The sequence below is a fragment of the Cryphonectria parasitica genome (genome assembly GCF_011745365.1).
Source record: "Cryphonectria parasitica EP155 unplaced genomic scaffold M406scaffold_9, whole genome shotgun sequence".
NCBI classification, from domain to species: domain Eukaryota; kingdom Fungi; phylum Ascomycota; class Sordariomycetes; order Diaporthales; family Cryphonectriaceae; genus Cryphonectria; species Cryphonectria parasitica.
Window position 1 is genome coordinate 2,000,935 of NW_024468917.1, and position 12,610 is coordinate 2,013,544.

General features: G+C 52.3%; 7 protein-coding genes across 7 annotated transcripts; 4 read left to right on the plus strand and 3 right to left on the minus strand.

Annotated features, from left to right (window-relative positions):
* Nucleotides 1-162: 162 nt before the first annotated feature.
* On the minus strand, nucleotides 163-872 carry M406DRAFT_358419 (uncharacterized protein). Its single transcript, XM_040923888.1, has 2 exons — nucleotides 755-872; nucleotides 163-674 (listed from the first exon to the last, which is right to left on the minus strand). Exons 1-2 carry the CDS (start codon nucleotides 851-853, stop codon nucleotides 510-512), a joined length of 264 nt encoding a protein of 87 aa, XP_040771949.1. The 5' UTR covers nucleotides 854-872; the 3' UTR covers nucleotides 163-509.
* Nucleotides 873-1,340: 468 nt separating this feature from the next.
* Nucleotides 1,341-2,338, plus strand: VMA-10 (vacuolar ATP synthase subunit G). The gene is made up of 6 exons (XM_040923889.1): nucleotides 1,341-1,348; nucleotides 1,412-1,450; nucleotides 1,510-1,543; nucleotides 1,629-1,637; nucleotides 1,748-1,848; nucleotides 1,973-2,338. Exons 1-6 carry the CDS (start codon nucleotides 1,346-1,348, stop codon nucleotides 2,132-2,134), a joined length of 348 nt encoding a protein of 115 aa, XP_040771950.1. The 5' UTR covers nucleotides 1,341-1,345; the 3' UTR covers nucleotides 2,135-2,338.
* Nucleotides 2,339-2,370: 32 nt separating this feature from the next.
* On the minus strand, nucleotides 2,371-4,320 carry M406DRAFT_343112 (DUF1716-domain-containing protein; the record flags this gene model as incomplete). The annotated part of the gene is made up of 3 exons (XM_040921840.1): nucleotides 2,371-4,094; nucleotides 4,180-4,228; nucleotides 4,294-4,320. 3 exons carry the CDS (start codon nucleotides 4,318-4,320, stop codon nucleotides 2,371-2,373), a joined length of 1,800 nt encoding a protein of 599 aa, XP_040771951.1.
* Nucleotides 4,321-4,743: 423 nt separating this feature from the next.
* Nucleotides 4,744-5,559, plus strand: M406DRAFT_343113 (phosphoglycerate mutase-like protein; the record flags this gene model as incomplete). Its single annotated transcript, XM_040921841.1, has 2 exons — nucleotides 4,744-4,801; nucleotides 4,871-5,559. 2 exons carry the CDS (start codon nucleotides 4,744-4,746, stop codon nucleotides 5,557-5,559), a joined length of 747 nt encoding a protein of 248 aa, XP_040771952.1.
* A 1,923-nt stretch (nucleotides 5,560-7,482) lies between these two features.
* On the plus strand, nucleotides 7,483-8,283 carry M406DRAFT_358422 (uncharacterized protein). The gene has a single exon (XM_040923890.1). It carries the CDS (start codon nucleotides 7,547-7,549, stop codon nucleotides 8,180-8,182), a length of 636 nt encoding a protein of 211 aa, XP_040771953.1. The 5' UTR covers nucleotides 7,483-7,546; the 3' UTR covers nucleotides 8,183-8,283.
* A 329-nt stretch (nucleotides 8,284-8,612) lies between these two features.
* M406DRAFT_267186 (uncharacterized protein) lies at nucleotides 8,613-9,809 on the plus strand (the record flags this gene model as incomplete). The annotated part of the gene is made up of 1 exon (XM_040917861.1): nucleotides 8,613-9,809. One exon carries the CDS (start codon nucleotides 8,613-8,615, stop codon nucleotides 9,807-9,809), a length of 1,197 nt encoding a protein of 398 aa, XP_040771954.1.
* Nucleotides 9,810-9,859: 50 nt separating this feature from the next.
* On the minus strand, nucleotides 9,860-11,102 carry M406DRAFT_358423 (FAD/NAD(P)-binding domain-containing protein). Its single transcript, XM_040923891.1, has 3 exons — nucleotides 10,698-11,102; nucleotides 10,284-10,605; nucleotides 9,860-10,202 (listed from the first exon to the last, which is right to left on the minus strand). Exons 1-3 carry the CDS (start codon nucleotides 11,093-11,095, stop codon nucleotides 9,963-9,965), a joined length of 960 nt encoding a protein of 319 aa, XP_040771955.1. The 5' UTR covers nucleotides 11,096-11,102; the 3' UTR covers nucleotides 9,860-9,962.
* Nucleotides 11,103-12,610: the final 1,508 nt, after the last annotated feature.

Below are 12,610 nucleotides of genomic sequence, written 5' to 3' on the forward strand. Positions count from 1 at the left end.
AGGCGATGTACGGATTTTCCCCTGGTTACTATGGTGTATATCCCCTGTAACTCAACTGTATGGGGAGACTCGCCGAGATGCTAAGACTTATGTCCTGATTGATTCAATCCTTCATTCTTGTCTGTCTTCACAGGATTCCTGTGACAGTCTTCGTGGCTCGAGCATTGGAACCTCGGCCTGATTTATATTTATTTATCTAAGTAGCGTGCGATCTGCATCAGGGCGTGCTCGTCATGCGCAGCGTTTGCGTAACGCAGCGGAGTCCTTTCATCCGGCCAAGCAATTCGGTGACAGCTTCTTAGCCACACCCTCATGCGTAGAATATGTCCCTTGGAAGATAGATTTCTTCTCTTTTTAATGTGGCAGCACCATCACCTCGAACCATTGATAGATCTTGGCGTGAGCCTGCTGGCCCTGTGACGCCTTCCCTTCCCTTCCGCTCTCGCTTGGGGAAAGGCCTCAGCCGGGCCAGCTCTTGATTTTTGCTTTCTTCTTGGTTTCTCTCCAAATCATTCTATTTTTTTCACACTGTCAAAAACGGCACCGGAAGAGGCCCGCACGGTCTGCTCCTGCTTGTACTCGGCTTCTAGCTGCTTCTGCAGCTCAAAATCGAGCTGGCGCTCCCGCTTGACGCGCTGTTGTTCCATGTCGCGGACGACACCTTGGTGCATGGCCTAGGCAGGACCAATCAGGCCGTATCGTCAGCAAAGAGAAATGAGACGACTGAATGCGAAGAAGAAAAGGGGACGCATACAGATTTCTCGGCCTTTTGCTGGAAATGCACAAAGACGATGGTCGTCACGGCGAAGAGGGATGTGCCGGCGAGAGCGATCTTTGAGCCGCGAGATGCCATCGTGGTAATTACCTGGGTAGTTCAAGGAGAGTGCCGAAGGAGAGGGAGGTTTTGGGAAGGACTGAATACGGAAGCTGCTTTATCATCGTGCGAGCGTGGAAGGTGGTCAAGCAAGCCCAGACGCAATCGAGAGCACATGCCACTCGAAATATTGTTTCCCATAGCACTGTCGCCGTCATACTGGCACAGCGGCAGGCAGATAGCTGCCGGATGGCTACTCACCCCCCGGCACAACCCCTGTACTATCCAGTAATAGTACCAGGTAAGCTTCCCGCTGGAGCTGTCCCACCCTCTCCATCATCGCTGGGCATCCCAGCGAGTTGGTGGTCGTAATAGCCGTCTTCCTCTCATTTCATTATCTTTCCAACTCTCGACATCGACCACTACCAGGACAACCCAACAAGACACACATTTTACCGATCCAACCCCCACCTCTTCCTCCTCACTCTCTCCGCCGACTTGTCCTTGATTTTCTGTTCTCATCTCGTCATTATGGTGGGCAACGACTCAAAGACGATCATCTGGCCGAAGCGAAGAGCTGACACAATGGGATGACAGTCTGCGCAGAACTCGGCGGGCATCCAGACCCTCCTGGAGGTAGGATGGCTGATATATATTCTTAAGAAGAGGGCGAGTGGCTCACAAAATACTGTTAGGCTGAGAAAGACGCCTCCAAGATCGTCCAGAAGGGTACGGCAATATTCCAACATCCCCCCCCCCCCCAAGACACATGATGCCAGACATAAGGGTAGCTGACGATGATGTCCAAAAATAGCACGAGAATGTACGCAACCTGCCACAACATCCTGCATCTTCCTTGCGGGCGAACCCACTATTCAGCGTGAAGGAAAGAGAGAGAGAGGGAGAGAGGGACTCACTGACATGGCAAACCAGATCGGACGAAGCGCGTCAAGGAGGCTCGTGACGAGGCCAGGAAGGAAATAGACCAGTACAAGTCGAACAAGGAAGAGGAATACAAGAAGTTCGAGGCCGAGGTACGAATAACAGCCCGACTCGACCCCATTCTTTCCCCGCCAGTCCTAGCAAACAATGTCCTGCTATTGCGCTGAATCCGATCGGTCATGAGTTACTAACGAGACGTTCCAACTTCCCCCACAGCACTCACAAGGAAATAAGAAAGCCGAGGAAGAAGCAAATAAGGAGGCCGAGGAGAAGATCAAGGAGATCAAGGAGTCGGGCAAGAAGAACCAGGACAAGGTCGTCAAGGACCTGCTGACTGCTGTATTCGAGGTCAAGCCTGTGGCTCCTACATCGGCGTGATTGCTGGGCTGGTGTTAAGAAAAGGACGACTGGAGTGCACCAGGGAGGTCGTGGAGGCGGGGTCAGAGGCAACTTGTCGCCCTCAAGGAGCGGCTGATCTCTGGAGAAAGGTAGAAACATACGGGGAGCTGTGTGTATGGAGTACCGTAAAACTCGGAAGGCGAGCGACATATAGATCTATGGTTTGAATTGCAATATGTTGTGCATTTGTCCCATTCTATCGTGGTATCATGTAATCACAAAAACTCCATCAGCGTCGTCAGCATCTCGGCGCTGTCCTTACCATCCTGAGACTCCTTGTCGTCAATGGCAGCAAGCCGCTCCTGCAGCGAGGTCTTGATGACCTCGAACGTCTCATCTCGATCCGCGAGCCAAGCCATGATCTTCTTTCGTGCGCCGTCGTCCTCGGCAATCAACCAAGCCAGAACAACATCGATCGTCTGCAGTGTGAAGAGGCCCGCATCAAGCCGCCGCAGGAAGCGCTCATCTTCCAGGTCCGCATTCTCTTCTGAAGACCGCTGTTTCTCCTTGTCCATTTGCTCGTCGATCAGCCGCAGCCGCGCTGCAAAGTCCCGTCGGAGCTTGATCAGCTTGTCGGCCTTCTCATAATCCTTCTCCACGAACTTGGCCAAGAGTCGGATCCGCTCCGAAGAGTTGGCTGGGAGCAGGCGCAGCATCCACGAGAAGATGCCGACCAGATGCTCGGTTGTCTGGTTATCCGGATGCTTCTTCATGAACATGGTGAAAATCGTCTTTAGCCCGCCCGCGTCCACCAACTTCTGACACACTTCCGCTGCAGACACGCCGCCCACCGCGTGGTCGATCATGCGCAGCGCAGCAGGTTTGCTGCGCTTGCCTTCCTTCAGCATGATCAGACATAACTCGATACCTTCAGCTTCGACGTATTTCCTCTTCCCTTCGGGCTCGTCCACAATGCTTGTAAGCGCTTCGAATAGATTTTCCATGTACTCCTCCTCCTCGCCCTTCTCTGGGTCCAGCTTCCGGTACGAAGCAACCAGCTGCAGCATGACATCGACCGCATCCATAGATGCCAGTTTCCTCCTATTTGCAGGCGAGCTCTGCACTAGAATGGCCAGGACCTCGGCCGCGTATTGCTTGTTCTGCGTGATGGGCCGCTCCTTTTTCTGGATCCGCTGCAGCAGCCATCTTATGAGGCCCTCTTCTGCCCCGATCTTCTCGGCCGTGGCAACATTGGAGCACAGATTCTCCACGACACCAAGTGCCTTGTAGACACCGTCCCGGTCCGCCTCATCGTCGCAATCCTCATTCAGCCGCTGCAAGTTGCTCACCAGCAGGCCCACGAGATCCGACTCGAGCAGGGCGCCGACCAGGGCGTCCCACTGCTCCTCCTCGGCGGCGACGTCCTCGTCCGTCAACTCGCCGATGATCTCAATGGCCCCGATGGCGATGTCCGTGTTCTCATGGGCCAGTAGGCCCACTAGGCTCCCGACCGTGCCCAGCTCAACCAGCTGTGGGTACAGCTCCGGGTGCTCGCCGAGGATGCTCAAGGCCTTAATGTCGGCGTCGAGGTCCGCCTCGCTCTGGATGAATTTGGCCGGGTCGGACTCATACTTTGCGCGCTGGGTGGCGTTTTTGTTGATGCGCTGCTCGAACTTGAGGGCCGTCTTCTTCAGCCACGCAAGGTCGATCTTCTCCTCGGCCAGGAGGGAGGCGTCGTCGCCAGCGTCGGTCGCGTTGATGTAGTCGAGCGCGCGAGACTCCTGGGCGGTTACGCCGCCGCCGAAGAAGCGACCCTCCTCGTCTTCGGGCTCGTCTTCGTCTCCAGGCGGCATCGACGGGCCGTAGTCGCCGTCGTCGTCTTCGCCATCGGGGGGCGGCGCGGGTCCGGCTTCGAGGTCGTCGTGGTCGTCAGTGGCATCGTCTACTTGGGCGTGTCGGGAGGAGCCATTGGAGAGCTTGGCGGATTTATAAACTTGATCTTATAGGTTTCGGGTGTAAGTGACATGCGCAAAAGTAAAGACAGAGGGAGGCTATCAAGGGATGAAGGGGAAAGGAAAGCTCACTTGGGTCACGCAGCGGTTCCAGCTTGCGTTTGCTGGGCAAGCCGGATTTCTGGTAATGATTCTGGTCAGCCCTCGGTGTCCTTGCAGGCGAGGTTCTGCAGCAGAAGGACTCACTTTGAACAGCTCCTCAACACTGGTCATGGCGAAGAGAAGGAGTTTGTGTGTTTTTTGTATGTGTGTGACAATTAATTCCTTTTGGAATGAAGAGTAGCAATTGTTTCGAGAGTGCGGTTTACGATCGCTTGCGTTCAGCATTGTTGAAGAGCTTCTGACGTTTGCCTGCCGAGCGCTTGTCCTACCCGAGCCAACGCAGCGGGACAGTAGAAGCGTATCTCACACTGTACTGAGTCGCTGCAATCAGAGACATGATAGCATTACAACATGTCATGTCGATCTACTTACTCACCTCCTTCTAAGCATTCTCGAGTATATGAACTTCCTCCAGGCGGTGTAAATTTCTGGGCGTCTTAAGAACTTTTGCTATTGTTCTCATCAAGATCTAATCCTAGAAAATTATCAGACAGCCAAAAAGGAAAGAGTCGCCATCCTACACCAGACCTGAAAATGCCTCCAACATTACTCCTCATACGCCATGCCGAAGCCTTACACAATGTGAACCAAGGTGAGTCCTCTCCCGCCCAGACCCCATCTCTTGGCCTCGAATCTCCGACTCACTTACACACTTTGCCAGACTACACAATCCGGGACCCAGGACTCTCTGACCTTGGTCGTGCCCAGTGCGCCGAGCTGAGCCAGGTCCTCCAGGAGAAACTGCCCGAGGATCTCAAGTCCAACATCGGCCTGATCATCTGCAGCGCCATGCGCCGCACCTGCGAGACGGCAATGCTCTCTCTCGGCTGGCTTATCGAGCGAGGCGTGCCCATCCAGGCGCACGCGGGCTGGCAGGAGAACTCGGCCAAGCCCTGCGACACTGGCTTGCCTGTCTCCGTGGTGGCCGCTGAGTTTCCCAAGATCGACTTCAGCCATGTCGACCCCGTCTATCCGGACAAGGTCTCGCCCGCTGGCGCCAAGTACAAGTACAAGAAGGAAAATTTGCTCGCGCGCGCCCAGTCGGACCTTGAGGAGCTGTATCACCGGCCCGAGAAGGTGATTGTGGTTGTTTCGCACTCCGGGTTTATGAGGCAGGCTGTCACGGGGGACCATTACTTTAATGCGGACTTTCGAGTATATGACTTTGCCGAGAGAGCGCCGGCTGAGGAGGGAGGGCCTCTAAAGTTGACACAGTCGGAACTTACGAAAGGCGCTGGAGGCATGGGCCGCAGTTGGGACGAGATCGTGGAGCTTGGAATCGGGCTCCCGGACGAAGAACTGCCTCCTGGAGCAGACGTGGAGCTGCCCCCGAATGTTAAGCCGAACTGATCTTCTGGGTTGAGATTTCTAGTTTTCTGCGTGTAGATAAGACTGGTTGATCTGATTGTTGTTGTTGGGCTTTTGGTTCCTAGATTCTATGAACTAGATACACACTGAGATACATTAGACATTAGCTTGCTCCCTAGAATAACCTATTCGTATGGTCCATGTCTCTCTTCACCGCTTCTATGTCAGCTAAGTATTTTCGGAACAGTATTTGGACCTTTAGAATACTGTATCATGACTTTTCCCAACAATGTTCTTGAGATGGAAGAACTCATGTGAAACCATCAGATCCATATGGTCTATTATCCTGGGGACAAGGTCTTGGCAGCCACCACCCAGACAATACCATTGTCGGAGGTGCAGAAGAGTGAGGTGAGCATGGCTTTTCAGATACTGCAGTATTGTATGTAACAATTCTATAGAAGCGATTGGCCCTATTGTACAGCTTGACCGTAACGACGACCCATCCATTGGAAAGCTCCCTGCGCGGCAACGCTTGCACAGTACTTAGACATAGACGAGGGAAGACGAGGCATGCCAGGTATTCCTGTCTATCACTTGAAAGTCTTCGCGACCTCATCATGAACCAATTCATCGCGTACACCCACGAATCAGCCTTGAATTCCAGCATTTTGTAGTAATGGCTCTCTCTGACCTGGATTCTGTGCAAGATCTAAGGTAGGGCCGTGCGAGAGCTGCTCAAGTTCATACGGTGCTCTGCTACTCCATGTAAGTCCATTGGTCAGAGCTTTCAAGGCGCTCAACGGGGAGCAAACCAGGCTATGAGACGGGGTTCTTCAGCCTTTCGAATGTTGTGCTTAATTATCTGATGATGTCTATGGATTATTGGAGGCTGTAGGACCGACGACTAGTAGCGGATTGGTGACGAAATAGGGCGCTGGAATCGCTGTTCTGCCTGCTGTCATTATTACCCCGTGGGTTTCAGTATTAGGCCATGGAGGGCCGATATCCCTCGATTGTCTCGTCGTCAGTCTTACTCCGAGGGAAAGTTTCAGGGAAACATGTTTCAAATAGCACGAGACGAGCGTAGACGGGCATGAGCTCAAGATGCGTGCGATTCGAAAGAAATACTGTAGATCTGCTTTTAAAGATGCTGTTTTCCCATACACAACCAATGTCAAATGATTTTGCGCTCGATGACCCTTTTAACAGTCTCGTATCAGAGGTATTGACTCATAACGCCAGCAAGTGCTCTAAGGAATTCCCTTACCCACTTCCTGCCGGGTTCCCACTCCGAGCATGGGGTGATTATCTGGTATCTACAGTACACCTGACTCTTCCTTTTACTAATTTTCAAGACACAACCCGGCCAGAAGCTCGCCTGAGCTTTGGATGATGACAAGTATGGGTAGTATTAGACTGCATTTATAATAGTTAAGGGGTTCTGTCTTGGAAGAAAGAAAGAATAAAAAGAAAAGAAAAGAAGAAAAACAGGAGGGTTAGAAGAGGCCATAGTAATAGCAGCTGTTGTATAGAGGTTAACTCTTGTTCTCGAGCTCGGTACTCTGAAGTCATGTAAGGGAATGTACATCTTTGCACAGTGTTACGCGTGCTTACATTCGAATCCTCCATACCAATGACCCTAGGACGGAGAATAATCAGCATGCACTGAGGTCCACTTGTCAGCTCGAATTCAGCATCCAAGACTGCACTGCGCGCCTGGGCAAGTAATGTCATGCACGCCCTTGAGGATGCAAAGTGGGAGGCCTTGGCCTCTTTCAGCTGATACTATTACTTACATAGTAGTGCCACCCCACTCCAGGCCGCCGTAAGTCTCTACACAAGTGGTCCACTTCGCACTGTGGTAGTAGTGACAAGGGTATTGAGGACCTGATTATATATTCCTCGAAGCGGCCAAGTTGTCACGGTTCAATTTGTGTCATACAGCAGGAAAAAGAGAGGCAAAGAAAGAACAGATAAATCATAGAGAAGGGAAGAGAGGGATAGATCCCAAATTACGCCTTGCACTATGGCGTCCTCCGAATCAGCCACAGAGCCAAAGTGCTTCCTCGAGCCCATCAACTTCCGTGACGAAGCGCAGTGCACCGAACTTCTCCGCCAGCGCAAAATCTGCGGCTGGGCGGACACACCAGACTACCTCGATGTGTGGCGCACGGCCATGGACGCCGGAACCAAGAACATGTTCTGGATCAAACCGGCATCCCACCCGGACCTGCGCGTCGGCCACGTGTCCCTCGACTCCGACTCCGAGCCAGCCGACCTGGAAGTCGCCAACCCGCACGACAAATCCGTGCTCACGGTCGCGCGGCTATTCATCCTGCCCGAACACCGAAACCTGAAGCTTGGGCGGGCCGTAATGGAGACGATGGAGCGGGTCGCGAGGGAGGAGCCGTACGGGTCCAAGAACTGCAGGGCTCTTGCTATCACGACGCTGAGCAACAGGTACTATGACGAGGAAGAGTACCGGGCCGAGTATGCGCGTGCCAATGATGGCCGGATGCTGCCGAGAGGGGCGGGCAACGAGAACTGGTATCTAAGAATGGGCTACGTCAAGTGGAAGGATGCGCCCCTTTATGAAGTTGGGACCCCTGGATTTGAGGATGTCAAGTTGATCGCTGCTTTTATGCGGAAGAGCATTGTATAACGAAGAGTCACAAGATAGTGAGCTGGCCATGGCTTGAGAGAAGTCGAGAAATAAAGTAGGCGGCAATGGGCTCTCGACATAAACATCTTCATCATGAATAGAGGAGAATCTGAGAGATGATACAGGCCTGATGTCACATTATAATCCATAATTGACCACAATTTTCAATAGGGCGTAAAGACTGACCCGATTATGCGCATTTCGCATGCACGGTGACAAGTTGCGCGGGCTACTGGTGGTTTTTCACGCCCTGCAGACAACTGTTTTGACATGCCTTGGCGACCTCCCGTCATGGCCACCTTCAAAGGGCTGAGAATGACAACTGACGTCTGATGGGACTTTAAAGGAGATCCATCCACGCGCAACACAATGCAAAGACAAACAATCTCAAGATCAATCTAAACCAGACGGATTTTCCCAGCAAACAAAGATGGCTTCTCAAAACGACAACAATGTGCACATCACGGCGCAATGCCTGTGCAAAACCCACACCTTTACCGCCGTCGTCCAGCGCTCAAGCCTCCCCCTCGGAGCGACAACATGCCACTGCGACTCGTGTCGACATCTCACCGGAGCTATGTACTCGAACGACATTGCCTGGCCAGGTGACTACGAGGCCATCCGCACGTCAACGTTGAAGACGTACGACTTCTCCAAGGTGCTCCAGATACTCTACTGCGGCACCTGTTCAAGCACCATGTTCTGGGACATGCCACAGCGCAAGGACGGCAGTGTTGGCGGAGAGAACGGGAGACAGTACGGACTATTCACCGGCTGCCTGGTTGATGACGGCCCACAAGGGCTCGTGAAGATGATCGATCACATGTTTGTGGGGGATACGATCGACGGCGGCGCGAGTCTGTGGATGCGTAAGCCCAATGGTGATGGGCAGTCGGTTCCGCGCTGGTCTGAGTTGAAGCATACAAGCGAGAAGCTCGCAGACGACTGGCCGGCAATGGCCTTCCCCACGGCGGATTGGAAGAGTGGTACGGAGGAGATTCCATTCCGATGCCACTGCAAAGGCGTCAATCTTGTCTTCCAGTCCGGTCAAGCGCTGCGAGAATATGCTGCAATGGAAGCGCAGAAGTTGCCATGGTTTGTCGATCCGGTCAGCAGAAAGCCTGTGGTCGGCACAGACGCTTGCAAGTCGTGCAGAACAAGCTTCGGTATCGACTTTGTCAACTGGACTTTTGCATTCTTGAAACACGTCGCCTACCCAACCACCACCTCGACGACTGCCGATGACGCGGCCGAGTTCCCTAAGACGGTGCAGGATCTCTACGCAGCTGTATCAACGGATATCAAGACTCGTGATCCGAGACTGGGCACTCTTGCGGTCTATCGCAGCTCAGAGGGCGTCAAGAGATACTTCTGCTCCAGGTGTTCTGCTTGCGTCTTCTATGCTAACGATAAGAATGGTGTTTTTGTGGACATAGCCATGGGACTGTTCGATGTCGAAAAATCAAGAGCCGAGGGCACTTTTCTATGGCTGTTTGGTGGCCCCTTCAAGCACAGAGGTGATGTACAAGAAGGCTGGAGAGGGGACTGGCTCAAGTCTCTCGAGGCGGGGTCTGAAGAGTTGAGGAAAGAGAGAGACTTTCCTGAGTGGTGGAAGCTTGGACGATGAGAGATGCTTTTCAAATGGCAATTTCAACGATGTGGCCGAGGGCCAAAATTGACTTATTCATGTTTCAGTCTTATTTCCACTATTGAGATATATTGATAACAAGACATAAGATTCCTGAGAAATGGACTGACTGTTATCCAGCAGAAACCAGTGCTATTTCCCTTCCGCCTTCTCCGCCAACAACTGCGCAACTAAGCCACCAGCTGCCAACGAGCCCCCATAGATTGCAATTGGAACCACTCTCCCTGTTGAAGCGGCATCTCCAGCGGCAAAAACGCCATGCAAACTAGTTTCGTTGAATGGAGGATGCACGTCAATTTGTCCGCTCTCGCCAAGCGTCAGTCCGAGCTGAGATGCAAACGGGCCATTCAGCTCAGCGTCAGGATAGTGAGTCTGTGGTAGTCATTCATTAGTACCGAGTGCTAGTAAACATCACACATAAATGGGAACATGGCCAAAGAAAAATCATCCTACAATAAAGGACTCCTTGATCTCGGTGCCGTCCTCAAGCGTTACTAGCACATCTGATGTGTCTCGAGAGATCAGCTTGAGGCTCTTGATACGGCGCTTTTCGAAGTTGACTCTCGTCTCCGAGTCGGCAATCTTGGCATTCGCCTGAATTTCCTTGGCCACCTCTTCGTCTCCATTCGTATAGACTGTCAGCTTCTTGGCGAATTGGAGAGCCATGTTGCCGACATGCGTCGCCATGGTCGATTTGGCGAGCATGCCCATAGCCAGCAATCCGGCCGAGTCTCCGCCTCGCTCCTCGAATCCATGGCAAAAGAGACAGTGGAAGCTAAACGAGAGAGGGGGGGGGGGGGTTTATCAGCATTTATACGGCCTTCTTCACATACACACAGCAAAGGGCCAGAATCCGCCTTCACTCACATCCCCCAGCCCCAACACTCGTCGTAACCCTCGATATCCAGCATCACATCCTTCACCCCAGTGGCCAAGGCAATCTTGCGGCCCTCATATACGTTTCCCAGCCCGTCTGTGGCCTGGAAACGGCCCGACTGGAGTTTCTCGATCTTGGCGACCCAGGCTCTCTTGAACTCGACGGTATCATAGCGAGCCAGGATATCACCTTTGGCCTTGGTCCTGAACACTGCCGGGTCTACGTGGTCGAAGCCTGGGACTCCATGCATATGTTCTGTTCGAGCGTTGCGGTAGGCGCCCGAGTCGAGGACGATGGCTGTCTGTAGCTGTCGTGCGATGGTGGTGGCCACCGTGAGGCCGGCTGGGCCCCCACCTATGATCAGCACGTCGTAGACTTTGGATGCCATGTTTGGGGGGGAGAGAGTACTGTAGAGGTGGTGGTATTTGCTACTTGCGAATTGATCTAAGTGCAGTGGGTCTCGGAGATCTGTAGTGGGAGTGGGAGTAAGAACTACTATAGTCGCTTGATTTTATTTCATTGGCTTGTGAAAGAAACTCGATCGGTACTTATGTGAACATATATCCGTAAAATCACCGAACTCAGGAATCTCCTGACTGAATAATCCTACTGTCGCCTGACCCCAAATCACCCCAGTTCCGAGTTTCCTGGCTAAGCCTGATGCATATTATATATAGGGCAAGGGCAGGTGGAGTAGAAGAGAGAAGGACAACAAAAGCGAAAAAAGAAAGAGGGCAAAGAGGAATTCTTCCCCTGGGAAGAAAAAAAATGTTCGAAAGAAAACGGCTTGTTCTTCTTTAGACCCCTAAGAATGGGTTGAGCGTGGGCATGCTGTACGATAGTCACTGTAGTTACGTCGTGTGTAGTGGTTGTCAGCAGTGAGCTACAGGCCCAGGCAGGCCTGTACCTTGGTGCATATTTGGAGCATTCGAGATTTCGAAATTACATAAATGAGATGGGGCTTGCTGGAACTCAGCGGCTTCTTGAGTCTCACATTCTGACCTTGGAACAAATCAATTATGTTACTGGATTTCAGAGGCAAATCAGAATTAGATGGGCATGGATAACCAACCACCCCTCTGATCGCTGGGCAGGATCACTCCACAAGGCGTCGTGACACATGGCGCAAAATGACCTCAGAACAAAGTTCACTCCTGACTGAGATCTAATGATGAGATCCTGAGTCAATTGGCGTCCATACGCCCCCTTTTCCGTACTCGTATGTACGTATACACTGAGTAAGCAAGCAGTACTGATTCACATGAGCTTGAGAGGTAGACTCGGCGTTTCAACGCGAACGCGAGCTGACAGAGCTGACAGAGAATAGCACTGCCACCGGAATTGCTCCATATTATGGTAAATAGTGCAGCTAGATTTCTAGGACTTCTCAGCTTGGCAGGCTTTCGACCGTAGCAAACGGAGCAGATAGTAGTAGTGGTGAAAACAAGATCCAATTCAACAATGAACACACAAGGGATATCCATTGTTCGCCTCTTTCTATTCTTGTAATCCTTGTTTATTTTCGTCGGCGCGAGGAAAATAAACGGTCGATCAGCTCCCTCCCTCTTGTAGTTTATTTTCTTTAGCCGACTTGTCTCTCAACACTCTTCTCAATGGGTGGTTGTTATGTACTACTGTTAGCCATGATCGGATCCTGCTAAAGGATCCTTGACGATACCTTGACAGTCGGTACCTTGACGTACGTATGCATATCTCCAGCATTTGGGTCTCTGTATCTCGAGATCGATTACCTCACGTCGCCTTTGGGGTTCGAGCTGCCCGATGTGGTCTGCTGGGCCACACTGGGCCACTGTGAGGCCGCTGAAGGAACCCTGTAAAACATGGCACCTTGGCACCCCTAACAGCTGTATCCTTGCGTGGTTCCCCTGTTTCTGTGGCGGTG

Coding starts and splice junctions, on each gene's coding strand:
- M406DRAFT_358419 (XM_040923888.1), bottom strand. CDS start 853: ATGGCATCTCGCGGCTCAAAGATCGCTCTCGCCGGCACATCCCTCTTC. Junction 675..754: donor AGCAAAAGGCCGAGAAATCT/GTATGCGTCCCC, acceptor GGTCCTGCCTAG/GCCATGCACCAAGGTGTCGT.
- VMA-10 (XM_040923889.1), top strand. Junction 1,451..1,509: donor GCATCCAGACCCTCCTGGAG/GTAGGATGGCTG, acceptor AAATACTGTTAG/GCTGAGAAAGACGCCTCCAA. Junction 1,849..1,972: donor ACAAGAAGTTCGAGGCCGAG/GTACGAATAACA, acceptor CTTCCCCCACAG/CACTCACAAGGAAATAAGAA.
- M406DRAFT_358422 (XM_040923890.1), top strand. CDS start 7,547: ATGGCGTCCTCCGAATCAGCCACAGAGCCAAAGTGCTTCCTCGAGCCC.
- M406DRAFT_358423 (XM_040923891.1), bottom strand. CDS start 11,095: ATGGCATCCAAAGTCTACGACGTGCTGATCATAGGTGGGGGCCCAGCC. Junction 10,606..10,697: donor GAGTGTTGGGGCTGGGGGAT/GTGAGTGAAGGC, acceptor TCTCTCGTTTAG/CTTCCACTGTCTCTTTTGCC. Junction 10,203..10,283: donor AGATCAAGGAGTCCTTTATT/GTAGGATGATTT, acceptor TGACTACCACAG/ACTCACTATCCTGACGCTGA.